This window comes from Nerophis lumbriciformis, linkage group LG15 (assembly GCF_033978685.3).
Source record: "Nerophis lumbriciformis linkage group LG15, RoL_Nlum_v2.1, whole genome shotgun sequence".
Taxonomy (NCBI): Eukaryota; Metazoa; Chordata; class Actinopteri; order Syngnathiformes; family Syngnathidae; genus Nerophis; species Nerophis lumbriciformis.
This window is the reverse complement of record NC_084562.2, coordinates 40,819,035-40,844,406: the sequence shown is the minus strand read 5'-3', so window position 1 is coordinate 40,844,406 and position 25,372 is coordinate 40,819,035. Positions and strand designations below refer to the sequence as shown.

The window sequence follows — 25,372 nt, the reverse complement described above, 5'->3', positions numbered from 1 at the left end:
GTTAGGGCTTAGAGCGATTAATTGATTTATTTTGTGTTGCTTAGATTAATCGTTTAATGAATGTAACTAAAACAAAGTGATACAATTCAGGCCGCATGTAGTGCTCGGAATTGATACTGCACAGCCGCTGCAATGGAGCACACATGAGAAAAATGGCGTGTTAGAGCAGTGATCTGCGTGGTGCTGAATGGTGGAGGGTTTATTTATAAATTTTTATTAAAAGACACATGTTAAAAGTGCTAATTTAATGATGATGATGTGCATTTATTATAAAAAATAATGAAGGCTGTGAGAAGCAGAACATTTGTTATAGAGTTGCTATGGAGTGTGCTTTATTTAATTACTTGATTAATCGCACAAATGAATCGGTAGATTACTTGATAACTAAAATTATCAATAGCTGCAGCCTGATAAAAGGTGTGTTAAAAAGCAGAGTTTTGTCATTTACGGCAATAAGTTGTAACTTCAAATTGTATTTAGACAGCCCAATTTAATGAGTTTATAAGTGAGGGTGTAACAAGTTGCGCCAAATCTAGTTGTGGCGGTCCAAATATGTGGCTGCCACAAATCAATGCATAAATATGGAATACTGATGTGGTTAAACAACTTGATCTGAGAAAGACACTTACTGCAATAATCCCTCAGCCGGACCTCCTTTTAGAACATCAGATATTACAATGGATGTCTCCCCGCTTTGGAAGTGTGGGTTGTCTCGCCCACCCGAGATGGCAATACCAAACCCAAATCCAGGAGCCTGGACACACAAAGAACGACGTTCAACACTGATACAATTTAAACATGCTCTATCAAAGAAGATTTTCAATATAGCTATTAGTTATGTACAGTTAACTGGAAATGTATTGCAGCTCTACGGAAACTGGCCATGTGATGTAAACTTTCCCCCACAGCATCAGAGGTGAGCCAGAAATCTAGGAATTGCAGCCAACAACGCGCTTCTCCTTCAGCCTCACTAAAGCGGCTAACTAATTAGATTACAACAACCGGGCCAGTCTAGACAGGTACTCCACACTAGGGGTTTTCAAAGTGTGCAGCGCCCAAAGACTTGAGGGGAGATGCAGTAGCTTGAACAAAGTAAAGTTTCAGTTTTATTTAGGTAGAGGGCATAGTATAGTATACAGCTCTTATGAGAGCAGTTAAGGGAGAGCATTTTCTGTTCCAACATGATTGTGTCCCAGTGGACAAAGCTAGGGTCATGAATGCACGCTTAGAAGAGTTTGGTGTGAAAGATCTGTCAGTCTGCACAGAACCCTGACCTTAACACCACACTACAATTTAGGTAAAAACTAAACGAAAGCTGGTAAGCCAGGACCTACTCAATGTTTTTCCATACTCTCTTCCTTTGTTGTAAAGACCAAATGTCCCAATACTTTTTTTTGCTTATAGTGTATGTAGGCCAATACAGATTTTGATACCTAACATAGTGAACAATCTCGTCTACTGGGCTTTGATGGGTGTAGTCCATGGCAATGAAGTTTGACGACATTAAACAAAAAATAAGAGTGTCATACAGTTCCCGCTTTGCCCTGAGCAGGAAGGAAGAGAAAATAAGTTGTAAGGAAGTGGATGCTGATGCCGGTCTTCCTTAGCCTTGTTTCCTGCCATCTGGGCTCCCTAACTATTGTTCCAGTACCATACATCCTGCTCCTACAGCTGGTCCTCTCAGTAAGCAGAGGGAAGACACATGATTAGGGAGAGGACATAGTGTAGTATCGAGGGAGATGAGAGCAACTACCTTGCAGTTAAGACACTATAGACTGGTGGAAAGACTAAAAAAGACAATATAAAACATTAATTGCTGAGTGAATTATAGTGCTGTAAACACCTACCCTGTGAAGGGTCACTGTGTGCTGTTCCCAGATGACTGTTTCCTCCATCGCTGCACTCTGAAACAGAAGAAAAAAGACGCAAATGTTCATTATGATATGATCTGCAGATAGATAATCTAGTCGAGTATCAAAATAACTGGAAAGCTATTAACTAATGTAATTTGCATTTCTTTGGAACATCTTCATTGAGCTTTGTAGTTAAACTTTTGTGCTATAAATCAGAAAATAACAGCCATTACACCACAATTAAAAATAATGCAGCCTCTCTAAAAAACACAAACACACAACAGATCTCACAAGACCAAAAATAACAAATATAAATACATTACATTAGAATTGCATCACATCCACTTGATATCAAGCATACTTAAGTTACTGTGCAGGCTTGCATAAAAAACAGTCATCATACGAAACAAGATGTGTGATTACACGCAGAAGGTCACTGAGTATTAAGTGTGAGCGGATGGATATTGTTTTGCTCTACACTAGAAACCAAAACCCTCTCAAAAAAGGAATAGTATAAAAGTAGGCAATCTCCATTGTTCATTTGCATGACTGGAGACCCTCAAGTCCATATGTTAAAATATTTTGAATGACAGCAGCGTGAGTAAATAGCCTCGAGAGATTTGAGTGTGATTTCAAAAACAGAGTGAACATGCTCATATTATTCCTGGCTGGGTCATCAGAGAGAGCTGCAGCAAAGATGAATTAATGTGGTGACCTGTCTGTCAAGGAGTAATCCAACAATAGACGAGCATCTATGTATTACTTTCACTCATTTTCAAAATTTCAAATGTCACATGGTCTCTATTAGCATGATTGCATCTGTTTATCTTTGCTTTAATGTACTCTCTCCTACTTAAGAGGCTCTTTGCAACAATGTGATAATTAGGGCTGAAACTAACATTTTAACTGAGTGACATGCATTTCCTTTACATGTAATTTCTACATTGCTCCCTTCCAGCTGATGAAGCACCACTTCTGGCGGTTGTGTCTGCCTGAAGGGAGTGAGGCTACAGCTGTCTGCGGCGAAATGCTGATTACTGTCCAATGTGACTAAGGAAGAAGAAACGATACCAACACCACTGCACATGGCAGACTGCACATTAATTACCACTGTCATAATCAGGCCTTCAAAATAACAGTGCAATATTTAGCCACCTGAGTGTTGTGATAATACCATCACAATACTTAATCAGTCTTCCAACATCTTCAGCCCTATAGTCATTACTGATACTACAGCTCTCATCATTAATACATTTAACCCCATTCCAATGTCGGAAAGAACATGCAACAGATGGTGTTATAAATCAGGGTTTTCCCCTGATTGCCAATATACTTGTGGCAGTGAGGTTGTGGCTAGGGGTGTGACCAATGTGATGTCATAATATACAGTATATCATGTCTGATAAATTTAATCAGCAATGAGGCATATATTTTCTTTAAAAAGCTAAACAAATCTAATGCATGTATATAAAAACAAATATGTGTTATTAGTTACTATTATTAACATATATGTTTTCTTATACTATATCGTTTTGCTCTATTTTTCAATTATTGCTGCTTATTGTAAAATGTAACACAGGCTGCACTATATTCTGCCCTCCCTGAATATTTGAATTTAGTTTGCCAAATATGTAAACGGTATTTTAAATTGGAGATGGAAAAAATAACTTGATGTAGTTTATTGATATTTTACACAATCAAGTCACTACATGTAAAATAAGCACACAAATGTGGGGCGATAAAGCTTGGTTGGTAGAGTGGCCGTGCCAGCAACTTGAGGGTTCCACGTTCGATCTCCGCTTCTGCCAACCTAGTCACTGCCGTTGTGTCCTTGGGCAAGACACTTTACCCACCTGCTCCCAGTGCCACCCACTCTGGTTTAAAAATGTAACTTAGATATGTAAAAGCGTTTGAGTCACTAGAGAAAAGCACTATATAAATATAATTCACTTCACCTCCAGGTTCGATCCCCGCTTCCGCCATCCTAGTCACTGCGGTTGTGTCCTTTGGCAAGACACTTGCTTTCACTCATCACTCATTCACCCACCTGCGCCCAGTGCCACCCACACTGGTTTAAATGTAACTTAGATATTGGGTTTTACTATGTAAAGTGTTTTGAGTAACTAGAGAAAAGCGCTATATAAATATAATTCATTTCACTTCACTTCACAAAGGAAAGTTCATTACATATACACATGAAGTGCACATACATGTTGGAATCACGTTAAATAATACAGTTTGGACAAATACGGTATATAACAATTATACAGGCTAAAGGTTGGATCTAATGCTGCTAGCTTACTGCTAACGTATAATGGACAAGCTCATTGACAGGCTAACGAAAATTAACCGGGCCAATTGCAGGGCACATATCGATAGACAAACAATCATTCACACTCACATTCATACCTATGGACAATTTAGAGTCTCCGATGAACCTAACTGCATATTTGTGGAATGTGGGACGAGGCCTGAGTACCCGGAGAAAACCCACAAAAACACGGCAAAAACATGCAAAACACACATGCCCAAACAAATTTGAAGACACACAAGACGTTAAGTTAGACATTACTGTTGCTACTAATGCCAAAATCGGGGACGTTTTCATAGGCTTGAACAAGAAATGCATTAATAAACTTGAAATACCTTTCTCTCCTTACTTTTGCCGAGTGCCCACTTCGAATCAGGGCCGATCAGATGTGCGACCAGCTGTAGCGCTTATGCTGACAGTAAAGGTGAGAATCTTTGAGCACCTCAAAATTATATTACGATTACATTTGGGCGGCTACGATTCGATTATAAATCGGTTATTTATACATCTATAATAAATTATATTGTATGTTATTATATTGTATATTGTTAGTATATTGTATATTATTATTATTATGTATTCTAAATGTATTACATTTCATGATTAATAATATCAGGAATAGGCTCTTCCTTTGGCTACCGATGTATGCAGTATTGTTTCATTTCAGGTATTTAGTGGACAAAGTTTAGATATACAGTACAGGCCAAAAGTTTGGACACACCTTCTGATTTAAATGTGTTTTCTTTATTTTCATGACTATTTACATTGTAGATTATCATTGAAGACATCAAAACTATGACACCTGTGAAGTGAAAACCATTTCAGGTGACTACCTCTTGAATCTCATCGAGAGAATGCCAAGAGTGTGCAAAGCAGTAATCAGAGCAAATGGTGGCTATTTCGAAGAAACTAGAATATAAAACATGTTTTCAGTTATTTCACCTTTTTTTGTTAAGTACTTAACTCCACATTCATAGTTGTGATGCCTTCAGTGACAATCTACAATGTAAATAGTCATGAAAATAAAGAAAACGCATTGAATGAGAAGGTGTGTCCAAACTTCTGGCTTGTACTGTAAATGTGGTAGACGAGATACGTGAGAACTGCAGTAGACTGCTAAGTGAAAAAATAAACAAACTATTTTAGAACTACTTGTCTAGCAGGCATCTATGATTAAAATGTTGTGCCTTCTAAAACCACTGAATGTTCAGAATGAGGTGGCGACTTGTCCAGGGTGTACCCCACCTTCTGCCTGAATGCAGCTGGGATAGGGTCCAGCACCCCCGCGACCCCGAACTGGACAAGCAGTAGAAAATGGATGGATGGATGAATGAATGCACAGATGCACACTTTGGCCCCAGTCGCCATAAACTTGCGGCTCAAAGACGTGTCGTCAATCTGCTCACTCATATCTATGGCTGACAGACTATTGCCGTACTGTGTGGATATTATTGTGTCTCCTGACTTATTAATCAACACGCTAATTTTCTCTTCCTATTAGCCTTCTGTTGAAGTGTACAGTAAATTTATTCTTTTGTTGTTTTACTACTTCACATTCAAACTAGCTTAGCACGCGGCTAACATAGCTTGTCCTCTCCTCCCTCCTCCGTGTGTGTCCGCCGCGCTGACCCAGCCAACACATTACGTAAAAAGAATATTAGCTAATAGTTCTTTTTGGTTAGTTGGAACCAAACCTAGACCTAACGTTTAAAAAACATTAGCACTAATGCCGCATTTTAGAACCGTCTATTACTTTATTTAACATACATAAATATTTGATGTTTGGACATTTATTCATTGATTCGTAAATCGGCCATGTTCTAATCGTGATGCATCGGAGAATCGATCATTTTTCCCCACCTATAATATCCACATAGTTCGGTCATAGATATGATACATGTCTTTGAACTGCAAATTTATGGTGACTGGGGCAAAAGTGTGCAATTGTGCATTTATCCACCCAGCCATCCATTTTCTACCGTTAGTCCCGTTCGGGGTCGCAGGGGTGCTGAAGCCTATCCCAGCTGCATTCGGGCGGAAGGCGGGATACACCCTGGACAAGTCGCAACCTCATCGCAGGGCCAACACAGATAGACAGTACCCGCTAAATATTTTAACAGAACATGGATGCAGCATCTTTATGTGGCTACATGCTGGTCTACTTGAACAAGAAAGTCTCTCTTACAAGGAAATTGTGCCAACCTTGCTTGTTTACAAAGACCACATCAAGATATGCAAGAAGCCACCCATCATGTGGACAAAGCATTCCCAGCCAAAAAAAGAAAACGTTACCCAAGGGCCTACAAGTAAACAAAAACAGGAGAAAGAAGACACTTCCTAATTTACATTTGTTGGTAGAAATCAGTTTGCAGCTTTTTGATAACAGATCAACAAACTGTTGGAAGATTAGGCAATTTTAAAAATAGCAAACATTTCTCCTCAATTGGGAAGACGCCCTGTGAGAGCAAATCTCCAAGCTGTAACAACACAAAACATTTGACTCATGCAACCAACGCTTTCAGTGTAAGAAATTATACAGCAAAAGTATAAGTATGAACTGATGCTGCACCTACTGTTTTTGTGCTTGTCATTTCCCTCATTTGCAACAATCAATCAGTTGGCCTCACCCTATTGAATACACAGTTAACCCTTTGACCCTAATTTCCATAGCAGCTCTGTGTGGATGTTATTTGTGTCCATAATTGCCGCAAAGAGCTTGGGTATCCTCAAAAACTACCCATGCCCCTGGCTTCTCCCCTCCCATGTCTGCCACTACAACTCTCACAGTAATGCTGCCATTGTGTGACGGGACATGACCCATTTAGCCACAGCTCCCTCTGACATTCCCCAACACATCCATTTCTCTGAAGTGTTTTGAGATATACGCAGCCATCCGTTCACACGTTAATTCATCTAACAGTTCAGGCCCACCGAGGGGAGCGACACCATGAGAAACAACAATGGTCATGTGAGCAGGAGGTCAGACAGGCAGGTAGCCTTGAACTGTGGGGCTGTGCTGATAGGCAGAGTGCAGGATGAAGACAAAATGAACAGTCAATGACTTGTTTTACTAATTACAAAAAAATGCGGCCTGAAACTCATTAGGGACACACACATGCAGTCGTGGTCAAAAGTTTACATACACTTGTGAAGGACATAATGTCATGGCTGTGGCCACACAGCTCAATTTTTGTTTCATCTGACATCACATGGACAAAGATAAGACTTTCTGGAGGAAAGTTCTGTGGTCGGATGAAACAACAATTGAGCTGTTTGGCCAGAATACCCAGCAATATGTTTGAAGGAGAAAAGGTGAGGCCTTTAATCCCAGGAACACCATCCTACCGTCAAGCATGGTGGTGGTAGTATTATGCTCTGGGCCTGATTTGCTGCCAATGGAACTGGTGCTTTACAGAGAGTAAATGGGACAATGAAAAAGGAGGATTAACTCCAAATTCTTCAGGACAACAGAAAATCATCAGCCCGGAGATTGGGTCTTGGGCGCAGTTGGGTGTTCCAACAGGACAATGACCCCATACACACGTCAAAAGTGGTAAAGGAATGGCTAAATCAGGCTATAATTAAGGTTTTAGAATGGCCTTTCCAAAGTCCTGACTTAAACGTGTGGACAATGCTGAAGAAACAAGTCCATGTCAGAAAACCATCAATCAATCAATCAATCTTTATTTATATAGCCCTAAATCACAAGTGTCTCAAAGGGCTGCACAAGCCACAACGACATCCTCGGTACAAAGCCCACATAAGGGCAAGGAAAAACTCACCCCAGTGGGACGTCGATGAAACCAACCAATTTAGCTGAACTGCACCAATTTTGTGAAGAGGAGTGGTCACAAATTTAACCAGAAGCTTGCCAGAAGCTTGTGGATGGCTACCAAAAGCGCCTCATTGCAGTGAAACTTTCCAAGGGACATGTAACCAAATATTAACATTGCTGTATGTATACTTTTGACCCAGCAGATTTGGTCACATTTTCAGTAGACCCATAATAAATTCATAAAATAACCAAACTTCATGAATGTTTTTTGTGACCAACAAGTATGTGCTCCAATCACTCTATCACAAAAATATAAGAGTTGTAGAAATTATTGGAAACTCAAAACAGCCATGACATTATGTTCTTTACAAGTGTATGTAAACTTTTGACCACGACTGTATAGTACACAAATGAACATTTTCTGTAAAGCATCTATTGCTGTACCCAACAGTCACAACCACACCTTTTTGCTGGGTTGCTACTCCAAGACCGAGTGGCATTTCCAGTTTCAGAATCGGGGAAAAAAATTCAATACGTTATTTATCTGCACAGATATGAATATACAAGATATTGTAAAAATAAAAATAAATAGCTGGAGTGGGGTCCATTAATTGGGAATTGAGTTGTTAAACTGATTCGCGCATTGGTAAGTACATTGTTGAATGCCTTGCGATCAATGTTTATCGGTCTTGTCAAGCGATTTGCTTATAACGAGAGGTGCAACGATTCATCGACATAAATCAATGATAAAATTTGTCGCCGACAAATTAATTTGTCCACAATAGTCAGTGACGTCGTCGCACGTGTTTACCCTGACGCAAACGAACATGCACAAGTCAGCGCGACTGGTGACTAGCAGCAACAAAATGAGTGTGGTTACCGGAAACAACATAGCAGCTGAAAACATTGAAAGTATAGGAACATTTCACCTTATGCATGAATAACTTGTTCAATTTGCAAAGTAGACCTGTCATGGCAGTAGGTCTGTGATGCGGGAGCATTTAAAGCATAGGCATGTTGGATATCTGGAGGATGCAGTCGCCGACTCTTCTCGAAGATAACTTGCTTGCTACCGAATTAGCCAACAAAAGAGAGAACTTTATCTAAATACTTGTGTGTTCTAAACAAGTCATCACAAAATACGCTTTTCTTTTTGAGGAAGCTAGATAGTCAAAATAGCAGCAATAAAAACTACGGTAACAACAAAACCCTAACACTGTCGTTTGATTTCATAAAAACTGTATGCTTTATTTTTGTCAACACTTTGCCTGTCCTAGTTTTTGAAAGTATTGCTGCTAAATTGACTGTCCTTTGTTTTTCTAAAAAATGGACAGTATACTGTTCTTGCTCTTAAATGGGCTAAAGGTAATACGTTAGTTTTTATTTAATGGTTTATAGTATTTTTATTTTTGTCACTGCCTGATGAGCAGCATAGTTTATTGTTAGTTAGCACATGACTAAACATATTTATAAATGATAAATGATAAATGGGTTATACTTGTATAGCGCTTTTCTACCTTCAAGGCACTCAAAGCGCTTTGACAGTATTTCCACATTCACCCATTCACACACACATTCACACACTGATGGCGGGAGCTGCCATGCAAGGCGCTAACCAGCACCCATCAGGAGCAAGGGTGAAGTGTCTTGCCCAAGGACACAACGGACGTGACTAGGATGGTAGAAGGTGGGGATTGAACCCCAGTAACCAGCAACCCTCCGATTGCTGGCACGGCCACTCTACCAACTTCGCCATACATTTCAGGATTAATTTAAACGCAGATGGCTAAATTTGATCCGATTCAATCTGACTCAATTTGATGCAATCAAGTTTCAATCAACTTTGTGTTTTAAAGTAGACTTTAATTTTAGGTTACAATTGATTCCAGGTCAATTCTATAAATTTGGCACTGTTTATATTAGGATAAATATACTTTACAGAAGACCAGCAAACAATTATGTGTGTTGCTTTTGACACGACATACCATGTCATTGTGTTTATAAATACATTACACTCAAAGCACTTTGGAAAGCCCCTCTCACAATGAAAACATATTTAATATTACATTTTCATTACTGGCACAAAATGACTTTATCTTTTACTTTATTATACAGCTCTGGCACACATTTGTTGGTAACATACTGTCGACTTAGTATCTTGTACCAAGGCTTGTATGTATGTATGTATCATTCGACAAAACACACTACGGTCTCAAGTCTGTAACAATTAAACGGACTATTGAAGAGGTTAAAACCTTGTCTCAAGCTGAAAATAACTTTACCTCTAGCTTTGTTGACCAATTTTTAGTTGAATGAAACCTTGTATGTCTGTGTCTTTGTCCTTATGAGTATTTGAGCTAGCAGTACTAACATTCTTATCACTGGTTTCTTCCCTATGTCTTTCCACCGGGTGCGTATTGAGTTTAGTCATGCCACCGCGGTAATTCAGTGCTGTATTACAGTCTTTCCATATGGGAACAGTTTTATCAAGTTTACAGTTTTTCTTAAACAATCCAAATATCTTCCAAATGGTAGACTTAATTGTGTTAATGTCGCACATTTACGTTACTGTGACAGGTCTCATGAGAGTTTCACGGAAGTGAGAGACATATAAACACACAGTGGGTGAGATGTAACAAGAGTGCTATGCAGAGCAGAGAGGGATTTCAGCAGTATTAGCACATAAATTAAACCAATTCATAACTTTGTTCTCGGGCCATTAGCCGGTTTATTTTACATTTGGGTCGATCCAGGGAGCCGTGTACCGATGCACTCACATTATAGAAAATAAAACACATTTCTGATTGATATTGGTTACTTATATTTATTTGTATTACTTTGACACAGTCTTGTTTAATGTTGAAGTTGAAATTGTCCGAAGTTGTCTATGGAGATGAGAAAAAAAATAACATTTAAAAACATTTATTGTGGTCTACATCAGTGTTTTTCAACCTTTTTTGAGCCAAGGCACATTTTTGCTTTGAAAAAATCCGGAGGCACACCACCAGCAGAAAACATTAAATAACTAAACTCAGTTGACAGTAAAAAGTCGTTGGATACGACTTTAAACCATAACCAACCATGCATCACTATAGCTCTTGTCTCAAAGTAGGTGTACTGTCACGACCTGTCACATCACGCCGTGTCTTATTTTGAGTTTTTTGCTGTTTTCCTGTGTGTCGTGTTTTAGTTCTTGTCTTGCGCTCTTATTTTGGTAGCTTTTTGTCTTTTTTTGGTATTTTCCTTTAGCAGTTTCATGTCTTCCTTTGAGCGATATTTCCCGCATATACTTTGTTTTAGCAATCAAGAATATTTCAGTTGTTTTTAATCCTTCTTTGTGGGGATATTGTTGATTGTCATGTTCGGAGGTACATTGTGGACGGCGTCTTTGCTCCACAGTAAGTCTTTGCTGTCGTCCAGCATTCTGTTTTTGTTTACTTTGTAGCCAGTTCAGTTTTAGTTTCGTTCTGCATAGCCTTCCCTAAGCTTCAATGCCTTTTCTTAGGGGCACTCACCTTTTGTTTATTTTTGGTTTAAGCATTAGATACCTTTTTACCTACACACTGCCTCCCGCTGTTTCCGACATCTACAAAGCAATTAGCTACCGGCTGCCACCTACTGATATGGAAGAGTATTACATGGTTACTCTGCCGAGCTCTAGACAGCACCGACACTCAACAACACATTATTTGCGTATTATAATTACTGGTTTGCAAAAAATATTTTTAACCCAAATAGGGGAAATTAGATAATCTCCCACGGCACACCAGACTGTATCTCACGGTACACTAGTGTGCCGCGGCACAGTGGTTGAAAAACATTGGTCTACATAACATTTAATGGTGGTTCTTTAGTCAAAATTTTGCAAAGATTATGATTTACAGACCGTCTTCAAGCCGCTTGCTGACCGTCTTTTCAGGATGCCCCGTTTTGTGAGCTGTCTTATTTACGTGTCTCCACCTCAACTGCGTCTTCTCCCCGTCAGCCATAGCGTAGTTTATACCGCTTTTTTATATCGAGTCAAGTTAGAACTATGCGCTACTTTGTATTAGAAATGGAAACAGCGGAGGATGCATGTGCATGTTCAAGCCAGTCAGCCCCACAACAAGAGGATAGAGAAAAATAATACATTTATTGAGTACAACTTCGGACTACAATGGGGGACTAGTGCAAAGCTCTTCGGGTAAATCTGCTGATGTCCATCCATCCATTTTCTAAGTATGAAGGAAGGCGAGATTGTTTTATAAATACCTCCGCCAAGCCTCAATGGTTTGATTTTGAATTTTCAGGATCTATGCAGATCCCAAATAAACAAAAACAGGTACCTATTGGTAAAAAAAATGTTTTTGCATAATGGATCTCATTCAAGCGCAGAGTGAATCAAATCATAATGAATTGAGTCAGAACCTTATGAATCGAAATCCAATCAATTTAGGAAGTAATACCCAGCCCTAGTTACAACAATATTTAGTGATATGAATTTAGTGTTTGTTGTTAATATGGGATATGCACCCTAAAATAGATTTATTAATCTAGTTTATTAATACTACTTAGCAAGGTTTTCTTCATGTTAAACATTGTATATGCACTTAACAACACACATCCATTCTATGTCAATTGTTTTAATTGGAACTGTGCATACGTACTGTAAGTATTAGGAGAATAAGAAAAGCAAATGAATTAAAACAACAGCCGTTTACAGTTTATTTTCAGATGCATGCAGACTTTGACTAAGCGATCAATGCAAACATGTACATGTTCAGACTCTCAACTACCTGATACATTTTACGAGAGTTATAAGCTCAGCAGAGGAGCCACCTTTCTGTGTGTTTTTTGGTTGTTTTTAGGAACTCCGATTTTCACACATTAACTATATTGTAGCTCTACTTTTACAAGGCTTCCTGCTACGTATAAGCTTAATTGCCCCCCAATAGCATGAGTCCAAGGCAACAGCAACCAGACGTGATGTAGTGTGCAACCAAGCAATACACATGCACAGTACATTAACCTTGCTGGTAGGGTCTTACAGAAAGCCAGTCATAGCGCAAGTGACTCAGGAGAATCAAAACTATCAAAATTCAGTTGCACTTTGTCAAATGTACACTACAATTAAAATGGGACTCAGAAGTAAGCACTGGCATAACATTCAATTAACAGAGTTTTAAGATTTGTAGATTGTGTAGTAGTGTGTTGATTCATTACACCATATAGCAATTGAGGCAAAAATGGAGTGCACTTGACTACAAACCCAGCAGAGACAGTCTAAATAAGCTCCTCATCATGGTAATGGATGAATGATTACCTTTTCGATTTATTTTAACCAATCATTTTTTTAGGGTGGCACGATTGTACAGTGCAATTGTGTTTTTTTAAATGCACATGTTAAAATAAAATGTATTTAACATTTGGGAAAAGGATCAATACTCTGAGTGTGTCAAAATGTGCCTGTTTTGAAACCATGTATCTTGTTATCGGAACATTACAGGCTACACTGTAGCAAAGATCACAAACCCTGTGTTGCCAAAACAAACATGACTGTACCTAATTTTATAAACAACACAAAAAATACAACAATTCTAAAGGACAGGGTTTACCCTGAAAGTGGCAGAGTAGTGTAAAACAATGGTGTGCTTGATGTTGCCCAAACTAATGGCAGTAGTTATTTATACTTCAATATTAGTCTGGTCCGAACTCCGGCCAGCAGGGCCAGGAGCTGGGAAACAAAGAGCAGCTATCAAACCACACGCACACACGCGCACGCGCACACACACACACACACACACACACACACACACACACACACACACACACACACACACACACACACACACACACACACACACACACACACACACACACACACACACACACACACACACACACACGTCATGATGCACAGGGCCTCTTTGTTCAAGCCTGCCTTGGCTTAGCATTGCCTGTCATTTAACAGAGAGTCTAGTAAAGGTGATAAAATATACCTCGGGCTCGTCTAAGGATGATCCACTTACTTTGAGCATACTGATGAAGTGAATAAAAAAATGTTGCCCGAGACAAGCGGTAGAAAACTGATGGATGGCTGGCACGATGGACAACAACCCATTGCGGAAAGCCATTAAGACAACAAATCAGTGACAGCATTTTTATTTGGGTTCCTAAGGAAACTCGCACAAAACAGGTGGAAAGTGTCAAGAACATCATATCCATTCGGCACCCAAGTAAAAGGTCAAATAAAGTGCGTCACAAAAACAGCCACAAAGATATGAGTCACACACTTAACTTCAGAACACCGAATACACAACTTTGATAATTATCACAATCCTGTGCAGCAGATTTTGTTCTCACATCAAAGAAGCTTTCTTTTTAATAAACAAATCAGATACTACTGCTAGTGCTATATATACAGATAAATGACATAGGACTGCAACTAATGAATATTTTGATAATCGATTAGTCAACCATCGTCTTAAAGATTAGTCGACTAATCGGATAATAAAGCGTACACATATGTAATGGCTCTAATTTTTCCAATCGTCTTCTAAATGCTGCTTAAGTTATTTTACACATGTGCTTCCGTGCTACAAAGATGACTATTTCATTCATTAATATTTATTTATAGTGTAACTATGCTGCTCATTCAGCTGTTATAACAATTAAAATACATCCATCCTTTTGCTACTGCTTGTCCCTTTTCGGGGTTGCGGGGGGTGCTGGAGCCTCTCATCTCATCTCAGCTGCATTCGGGCAGTAGGCAGGGTACATTGAAAATGACTAATAAAATGTTGCCCATTTAAAAGAAAGGAAAGGCACAGTGTTAAAAAACCCCCAAAACAATTAACATTATTTATGTATTTAAAAACGATTAAAATAGCAGCGGGCAGCACAGTGGCACAGGGGTTAGTGTATGTGCCTCACAATACGAAGGTCCTGAGTAGTCCTGGGTTCAATCCCGGGCTCGAGATCTTTCTGTGTGGAGTTTGCATGTTCTCCCCGTGACTGCGTGGGTTCCGTCCGGGTACTCCGGCTTCCTCCCACCGCCAAAAACATGCACCTGGGGATAGGTTGATTGGCAACACTAAATTGGCCCTAGTGTGTGAATGTGAGTGTGAATGTTGTCCGTGTATCTGTGTTGGCCCTGTGATGCGGTGGAGACTCGTCCAGGGTGTGCCCCGCCTTCGGCAACCCCAAAAGGGACAAGCGGTAGAAAATGGATGGACGGATGGATAAAATAGCAGCAACGAAAACAAACAACAAAACACAAAATCTAACTTCCTCAAAAAGAAAAGCATTTTATGATTTTTAAAAATCTGCACACTGGTATATTGAATATTGATTAACTCTTGGCAGTTTTAGCACTCTAATAGACTCAATGTGTAAATTTCTATCTTTGATTCATTCTTAAAATGTTGGCTATTTAATAGATTGTATGTTTAATGTTATGATACCTCCGTGTGTGTGTGTGTGTGTATGTATGTGTGTGTGTGTGTGTGTGTGTGTATGTGTGTGTGTGTGTTCAAGCACAGTTTGCATTTGTTAAAGTGCTTTTTTTTACGGCATTGCAAATAGACTCAATGTGTAGAATTCTTAAAAAGTTGGTCATTTAATATATTGTATGTTTAATATTATGATGACTCCGCATTGGTGCCTGTCAGTCTCTCTGTGTGTGTGTGTGTGTGTGTGTGTGTGTGTGTGTGTGTGTGTGTGTGTGTGTGTGTGTGTGTGTGTGTGTGTGTGTGTGTGTGTGTGTGTGTGTGCGCGCGTGGTTCGCATTTGTTAAGGTGCCTTTTTTTTTTTACAACATTGCAAATTGATGCAGCTTTAAAACGTACTTGAATTGATGTAGAAAACGTTTAGCTGGCTGACTTTGGCTAAAATGAGTTATTTTTCACACCACTTTGTCTCACTCTTGTTAGGTAGCTCGCAAGGTAAAAGCCAACGCTCTTCCCGAGGTTGAGAACGCATCCTCCTTCCAAATGTCCTACATCATGTCCCCGCTTTAAATTCTCGCATATCACAGATGTACTGCCATGAACACAATGTATGTGTTGCAAAATGAGCAAGGTATGTATGTTTTTAACAAGAATAAGGGGAAATATCCGCAAACTTTACATGTTATCACTCGCATTGTCTTTGGGCTTTTCCGCCCAGAAAAAACATGAGTGATGACGTCACGACTATTGTCGACAACAAATTGTATTCTCGACATTTGTCGACAATGTCAACTAATCGTTGCAGCCCTAAAGTGACATGTCTAAGCACAATGCAAGTCTTCCAATAATCCACTATGACCTGTTTTATAGAATCTACCATCTAACCACCGTCTTCTTAGTAGAACCACAGGAATACATACATACAGTGGGTTTATATCAAATACAAATATTTAAGGGGAAAAAAGAAGTCATATCAATAAAAAGCAACACAGAGATATCTACCATTCACATTTAAGGGGCTGATGTATTATTTGCATATTCGATAAAAAAAAATGTAGGCTAGCAGCAAAGAGAGGGGCAAGTGTGAGGTAAGCCCTTACAAATCTTCAGGTTAGTGTTCCTGCACTCCTTGACAGCCTAAGGCAGGATGTAAGCAAGAGCAGCCACAGCACCCACAGGAAAACACTCAGTTTCCTGTTTGCCGGAAATCACTTCAGCTTCCAACAAAAAGTTGAAAATTCCTCCTCACATAGTTCACCTAATCTCGTGGCCTTAGCTGTTTTGGGAGGTCATTAGCATGATAAGCCTAAAATATTACAAAATGCTGTAATGATAATCGGCTGTTTGTTGACATTTGTTATGTGATTCACAAGCAGCTGTGATTTTTTTACAAGCATGCATACAACATTGAATTGTGCGTGCATGTGTGTGTGTGTGTGCGTGGAGGGGGGGCAGGGAGGGTTAAAAACATCGACAGGGGAAATAATTAGTGTTCCCTCGATTATCGTGGGGGTTACCTTTCAAACCTCCCGTTCTAGATGATTTTATCAGTGAAGCATAAGAAACACAAAACCTGTAAAATAATGGGCTTTCTAACAGTGGGTCTATTCATTTTAGTTATATCCAAAAGTCAAATGATTTCCGTGTATAGAAGTACTTTTGAGCACATTCAACAATACCACGATAATGATGATAACTGTGATATGTTTGTTCACAATAACAGTGATATGACATGTTTTTATCATAACATCCCTAACACTCTAAGCCTACATAATTTTTGCACGAAAACTTAATTGGATACTCAATTTTTATACTCAATAATTCTATACTATCATGCAAAACCAACTTTCCTTACAAATTGGTACCTGCTGCATTTGGGATCTGCATAAGTCCTGAATATTTGAAACCAAAGTGTGGAGGCATTGCGGAGATATTTAAAACAATTTTGCCTTCCTATCTACTTCCTCCAAACGGCCCATTTGGAATGTGCACAGTTAGTGACGTCACCAATTGGGAACATCGTCAGCAGATTATCCATATATGGTACAAATCTACCGAGATCTGTAGTTTAGACGGCACAATGCCCATAATTTGACTCGAAGAACAAAAATGCTGTTGTTGGTTGTATTTTCCAACACAAGACACTATTCAAACCTCCAGTCTCATCTGAAGAAGTAAGGAGTGCCTGGCTAACTTTTTTTGTTTCTTGGCAATGTGCCTTTAACTCGGAAGAAGTCGCTTTGAGTGTGTGCCAAGAAGTGTCCTGCTTCACCCACAAACTTTCACCAAATGATGGACTTTCCAAAAAACGTATTTTAATGGCGGGCTTGGTGACGACTATCTATGGCAATGGAGGAGACAATGAAAGGAAAACTAATAACAGTAAGTTAGAAATATATGAAAGTTACATTAGCAATGTTAGCTCGAGTAGTTTTGTAGCTAGCTAAGCCTTCTACTGTAAGAAAAAAGCATCCCCGTCCTCCGGCAAAACAAAGAATGATTTTCTTAAAAACTAATTTTAATTGGATCCGTGACTTCTCTGCGTTTGGCAATGGACGAGTAAGTTATACAATCCGTTATTACGTTCGTGATGTAGAACGTAGCGTACCTTATAGTCTTGAGCATCTAATTGTTTACAACTCGAATTAGCCGTGTCACTGAGTTGTTTACATGATATAGAATAGAACAGCCTTTTATTGTTGTCAATATACACATGCATATGTCCAGGTTCTAGCATTAGAATTGTTACGACTCGGTAGAAGTTTAACCTTAGCCAACGTGTATAGTTCCAGACCTGTACGTAAGCCATGTTTCCTTCGTCTCTCTCGTTCGTCAGCATTGCCTCCCTCCTTAGTGCAGACAACAAACCACAATGAGCCACTGATATCGCTATATCATCTGTGATGTTGTGTTGGGGTGAAAGTCACTCAAAACAGATAACCGGTAGCGATCACCGATGTCCATCGTGTACAATAAAAGCAAGAAGGCTAAAAAACTAAAAAAAAAAAAGATAACGGGCGGTAGTGAGGGGGCGTGATGAGGAGAGGTTTATTTGCATCTAACAACTCCACCTCTCAAAAGGAGCTGTTTTGAAAGGGGGCAAAAAAGTGGCTTGAAAATAGGTCTGTAAACAAAACCTATGCATATTTTTCTTTAAAGAACCACCATTACATGTTATGTAGACCACAAGGAGGTGTTTTTAAATGTAGAAAAAAAAATCATGAAAGTACACCTTCAAACTCCCCAACGCACTGAGACTATAGTAAGTGAACTGTGAAGTGGCAAGGGATCACGGTGGCAAGGGATTACGGTCCACAATATTTTCACTCCAACAAGAACTAACGGCACTGTATCCTGAACTGAATTGTTGGTGTCTACCTGAACTCAAAGGAAACATTGGGAGTACAACACAACACTCAAACAATACATGATTAGGGAGGAAGTCTTCTGGTGGGACCGCACTCACAACAATGACATAAGCAGTTACGTTCTTCTTCTTTGATTACTACTTTATGATGCACATTTTATAACCAACCCTGACGGCATTTTGCAGGAAGCACAGCAAATACCGTGGCTGTTTTTAGAGGAGGTTGTGTGACCGTGATGGGGAGAGGACAGTGACCACTGTGTATACAAATGGCTGTGGAGATGAGGGCAAATTGCCCATAGGCAGATGACAATGATGCTGATGATGCTGCTGAGCCTTAGTTCTGATGCAGTGTTATGTTGGCAAGCTTTCATACACTTGAGTTAATTAGTCTCAAACAGCAGCTCCACTCTGTCAAACATCTCTCCAAAACGCTCCACAAGGACCCCCTTGAGCACAGCAAACAGATAATTACACTTACACACCTCAGACTGACAACTATCTGACAAAGAGCTACTGCTGGAATGTTGAGGCTAGCAATAAAATACAAAACCTATAATCCAGGCTTTTGGATTAAAAACGTTAATCTGAGCCATGCTTCCCCTCTGAAGTCTATCACTGCTGCTGTCTCATGAAAGTAGGCAAAGGGAAATACATGGAAGGGTGGATTGAAGGGTTGCTGGAAGCAAAATACAAGAATGTCATGTTATTCAATGCAATTCTTACAATGCACTGCCATATTCTTTAAGGCATGCCTCTCCATCGCAACTGTAAAGCATGCATTCCATCCATATAAAGTGGGGTTAGTTTTATCTCACTCTCAATCTGATGTGATTATGATATGTTCACAGGGCTGGGTGAACGATATCAACATATATCATGATAGACACGTAATTAATAACAATAAAAATGTGTTTGTTAAAGCGTTCGATAATATATTTTTTTTCTTCGTCTGAAGAAACCAGAAGTTACAAGGCAAGGTTGGTGGCATGTACAAAGGCACTAGCCTCTGGTAAGCGAGCAACGCAGGAAGTGATCAATAATCAGTGGGAGTGACATGCTAAGCCAATCAGGATACAGTATCAACTATCATGTTTGGTTGTGCCATCTTGTCTCATGGTTGACTCTTTGCAAGGAGTGAGGAGAGAAACTAAAAATGAGTGCTGCAAAGAGTGGATAAATTGACAATAAAACAGGAAAAGTCACATCGACAGTGTCGCAGTTTTTTGGATTTTTTTTCAAACGGACCGTAGTCAGACCAATGTGGTTTGTAAATTATGCAAAGTGCTCATACCCACCAAGGCCGGTAAGACCACACTACCTGAGCATCGCTCACTCTTGAACACAGTCACAACTTCCTAGCAATGTGATTTTTCGAATTTTGTTTACATTGAGTATTTTCTATGGTTGTGTCTGTGTTGCTTATATATATATATATATATATATATATATATATATATATATATATATATATATATATATATATATATATATATATATATATATATATATATATATATATATATACATACATACATACATACATACATACATACATACATACATACATACATACATACATACATACATATATATATATATATCAATGTTTGCCACACATTCATTTATTTGTGGCGGCCCGCCACGAAAGAATTACGTCTGCCACAAATGGATTTTTCGGCTTTTGACTCGCTCGACCGCTCATAAAAGCAATGGGACTCTGTCTGTGAATGTTGCTTGTAGTTACAACTCCGGTGCAGTAGGTGGCGGTAGCCTACTATGCATTGTAACTCTGCCAATAGCACTTAATTCACCTGGTGGGCCAGAAGAAGAAGAAGAAGAAGAAGAAGAAGAAGAAGACGACGACGAAGTAAAAGAAGAACAGACCGACCGCATCAAAATACGAGGGTAATATAGGTTATAGGTAGATAGGTTATAGCTGCATCGCTCGCGGCTCGTCATATATTTAATGTTAATCCGCGATTTCACCGAGCGTTTCACTCACGGTGAGCAGCCTGACGCTGCTTCATTAACACCGCCGCTGTTTGACTCGGGGGCCGGGGCAGACGCACGTAGTAACAGTCGCCTGTTACAATACCGACGAGCTAACGTGTCTAGGTTATAACCCTGTTGTCAATAAACACACGTGGACTGAAGCTAAATTGTCCACTGTCCACTGCAGCATGTGAATGCAATGAAAATAATAAAATCTGAGCCAACCAGCTGTTAAAATGTTGTCCAGGTTAATGTTTTGGCCATTAAAGGCCCTTCATTTCAAGATTTCAACTGTGATCGTGTTATGATCCGCTGCCCGGATCATATTTTTGTTTTTGTTTTCAAGTCACTTGTGTTTTCAGCACCTCTTGAGTTTGTTTCTGTTGCCATGACGGCAGATTATAGTCACCTGCCTCTGGTTAGTGTCCCGGACGCGCACCTGTTGCCCGGGCACTAATCAGAGGGCTATTTAGTTTACGCGCTGGCCTCATTCGGAGCTGTTGGTTTTGTTTGCTCCTACGCAACAAGTTACGCTCCTAGTTCCGCTCATAGTTTACATTTTTGCTATTAGCATCCTTGCTACCCTCTTGTTTTCCGTGCCGTGGTGCACCGCGCAGCATTTTGTTCTGCAATCAGAATAAATCATTTATTCTCACCTGCAAGCCGCTTCCTGACATCCCTCTGCATCTTGAAAAGACGACCTCCGGCATCACAATGCCTCGCAACCGTAACAGAAAACCAACAGCAGACAGTCTTTTCGAAGAGGGCGTGGAGGATTCCGGCTACGGGACGTGGCTGGTCTTAAAGGCGATGGAGAGAGAGACTCTCCAGTATTCCCCTTTGGAGCGCGAAGACCTTTTGTGGGGGCCTGACGGTTCGTTGGTCCATATCGACTCCATCTGGCCCGGGGATGTCCGCTCACAGCCAGCCCGAACGCGTCAGCGAAAGCGGAAGTCAGCCAAGAAGACTTCGGCTCGCGGCAAAGACGCACCTATCCCACAACTTTTCCCTCCGGAGCACAGCCAGCTACAAGCAGCCCAGGATTCTCCTCAAATAGTTGGTAATTATAATGACCATATTTTCAAAGATTCCTCCGACTGGCCTGTCAATCACTGGGATTGCAGCTATGACGTCATTCCGTTGTCGCCCCCCGAGGACACGCCCCCGTCCACTTTTGATGACGTCATAGAAAAAGACATTTTTTTGCATTCTGTTAATTCTTACTGTCAGCCACTTCCTAATGACTTTAATTTGACAATTAAACACTATCAGGACATTTTTGTTAATTCTAGGTCTAGTCAGTCCCACTCACCTTCTGACTTTCAAGCTCAGCCCCCTATTACTTTGGCCCCACCCTCTAAGGCTCAAGCTCCACCCACTCCTCTGTCTGCTGTGCCACGTGCTGCTCTGCCTTCTCCACTTCCTGTTCCAGCCCAGTCATCTTCTGAGACACCCCTTGAGAAGTATAGTCCTGCTTGGGTGGATGAGTGGTACCGGAAGGTACTGATTGAACTAAGACTTGAGGAACAATACCAAGCGGCAAGGGACACTCCGCATGCTATTGAAGAGCAGAATAGAGAATTTGGACAATCAAAAGGGGAGGAGCCTACCCCCCTCCTCACCTCCTCCCTCCCACCCCTAAAGACTGTTCCAGACTGCACAAGACGCGTCTGGGATCCGCTTCTTGAGGGGGGGGCTAGTACTGGGTGCTTTGCTAGTGGGCGGCCACAGCTGCGCCCAGCCAAGCCCAAACCTCCATGCCGGCCTCCGCCACCAGTCCTCCGGCATGCTAAGCCGCAACCCCCTGCCCGGCCGCCACCACCGGTTTTTCGGCATGCTAAGCCGCAACCTCCTGCCCGGCCGCCACCACCAGTCCTTCGGCGTGCTAAGCCGCAACCCCCGGCCAGGCCACCTCCGCCAAAGTCACGCCCAGCACCTGCTCCAAGTCTGGTTCCCACACCAGCACCTGCTCCAAGTCTGGTTCCCACACCAGCACCTGCTCCAAGTCTGGTTCCCACACCAGCACCTGCTCCGCCCACGCCGGCAGACGAGCCGCCTGCTCCGCCCACGTCGACAGCCCGGACGCCTGCTCCGCTCACGCCGGCAGACGAGCCGCCTGCTCCGCCTCTGGCTCCGCCCACGCCGGCAGACGAGCCGCCTGCTCCGCCTCTGGCTCCGCCCACGCCGACAGACGAGCCGCCTGCTCCGCCCACGCCGACAGACGAGCCGCCTGCTCCGCCTCTGGCTCCGCCCACGCCGACAGACGAGCCGCCTGCTCCGCCCACGCCGACAGCGACGACGCTTCCCGTTTCCATGGCGACGACGCTTCCCGTTTCCACGGCGACGACGCTTCCTGCTTCCACGGCGACGACGCTTCCTGCTTCCACGGCGACGACGCTTCCTGCTTCCACGGCGGCGACGCTTCCTGCTTCCACGGCGGCGACGCTTCCTGCTTCCACGGCGACGACGCTTCCTGCTTCCACGGCGACGACGCTTCCTGCTTCCACGGCGACGACGCTTCCTGCTTCCACGGCGACGACGCTTCCTGCTTCCACGGCGACGACGCTTCCTGCTTCCACGGCGACGACGCTTCCTGCTTCCACGGCGACGACGCTTCCTGCTTCCACGGCGACGACGACGCTTCCTGTTTCCACGGCGACGACGACTCCTCCTGTTTCCACGGCGACGACGACTCCTCCTGCTTCCACGGCGACGACGACTCCTCCTGCTTTCACGGCGACGTCTGCTCTCTCGCCCTCATCGTCGTCTCAGCAACCTCGAGCGGTCTGGCTGCGCAAGCGGCGCTCTTGGAGGTTTGTGTATGGACGCCAGTGGCGCAAACAGCAGCGACACCCGAGACGTAGTCGCAGAACTCTCCGGCTGCTGAACTTCTGGCGCCACTCACGCCCACCTTCTCGGCAGCCACGAATGTGGCCTTTCCGTGGTCGCCCGCCTCGCCTCCGGCAGCGGCGTTCCATTCGCCGCCGCCACCTGACTCGTCCCCGGTGGATTCGGGGACACGTGGCCTGGCGACCCTCCGCCAAATCCTCCCTCCACCCTCCCTTGACTCTTGAACTTTGTCATAGTCGGGGGGGGTTTTAGTTTTGCCAGGGGACATCTGGAATCTGTCCCTTAAGGGGGGGGTACTGTTATGATCCGCTGCCCGGATCATATTTTTGTTTTTGTTTTCAAGTCACTTGTGTTTTCAGCACCTCTTGAGTTTGTTTCTGTTGCCATGACGGCAGATTATAGTCACCTGCCTCTGGTTAGTGTCCCGGACGCGCACCTGTTGCCCGGGCACTAATCAGAGGGCTATTTAGTTTACGCGCTGGCCTCATTCGGAGCTGTTGGTTTTGTTTGCTCCTACGCAACAAGTTACGCTCCTAGTTTCGCTCATAGTTTACATTTTTGCTATTAGCATCCTTGCTACCCTCTTGTTTTCCGTGCCGTGGTGCACCGCGCAGCATTTTGTTCTGCAATCAGAATAAATCATTTATTCTCACCTGCAAGCCGCTTCCTGACATCCCTCTGCATCTTGAAAAGACGACCTCCGGCATCACAATGCCTCGCAACCGTAACAGATCGGGCTTTAAACAGGTGGCTGACCTGTTCAGATGGGTGTAACTGCTACTGGTCAAATAATGTGAAATAGCATTTAATTTTACATGTATGCAATGCCATTTAAATGTAATTATAGATAATAATAATAATAATAATAATAATAATAAATACTGTGTAGTGTTGTAAATAGTCAACGGGAAGGATTTTAGTAAGATATAAGCCATGAGCACTACACAGCCAGAAAAAAACCTAGGCAGGACAAGTAAAAATATTGGGGCAAGTAGATTTGAGAAGTCGGGCAAGTAGAAAAAAACCTTAACGTTGAACCCTGCATGTGTTGAGCTGCTGCCGCTTAAGGTTAGACGGCACTGTACATAGAGCGGTTCTGCTCGTTAGTAATAAATTCTAATGTTGGATGTTCACTCCTTCACACAGATGAGTATAGAAAAATATTTTCAACGGCCGAAAAGGGCTCGACTTAGAGAGGAGGTAGGCCTACAGTCCGGACCACAGGTGCGACCTGTTCAGCAGCAGCAGGAGGAGGAGGAGAAGGTTGACTGACTGGCAGGACACCTCTGCCTCTGTTTCACTTCATGTTGCTGGTAAATAATATGGTTGTAGTAGTAGGCTAAAGTTAAATTATTTAGTATTCACTAATTAAAGGGGCAGAGCTTTAAGAGACATTTTAGCTTTTATATTTTATAAGATATATTTTTTGTAAGAACCACAATTAATAAATATATTTCAGTGAATCACTAATTGTTCAAATCTGTATATAAATATGTACATAAAGTGTTGTAATTATATTCCAACTCCGCGTTCTTCTTGGTCATCGCCGCTGCCGCCGCCACCCCCCGCCCACACCACCACAAATAGCTTGCCTGTCCTGTGGGAAACACTGTGTATATATATATATATATATATATATATATATATAGCTGAGGGAATTATAATCAGAAGAAGGTTCCATTTTTAATAATAATATGTAGACATTTAATACATTTTTCTCCTTGTCGTTATCTTTTAAAGGTCATAAAAAAATATCAACAATTATCGATATCGAACAAAGGGGTACTTTTTTGG

At 41.6% G+C, this 25,372-nt stretch overlaps 1 protein-coding gene across 1 annotated transcript in view; it reads right to left on the bottom strand.

Annotated features, from left to right (window-relative positions):
- The window catches only part of LOC133616121 (tight junction protein 1-like), a 229,408-nt gene that overhangs the window by 58,319 nt on the left and 145,717 nt on the right, over positions 1-25,372 (bottom strand). Inside the window, exons 2-3 of the mRNA XM_072914853.1 lie at positions 1,848-1,904; positions 630-754 (exon numbers count right to left, since the gene is read on the bottom strand). Coding sequence (XP_072770954.1) covers positions 630-754; positions 1,848-1,904 — 182 coding nt within the window. The remainder of the gene's footprint in view (positions 1-629; positions 755-1,847; positions 1,905-25,372) is intronic.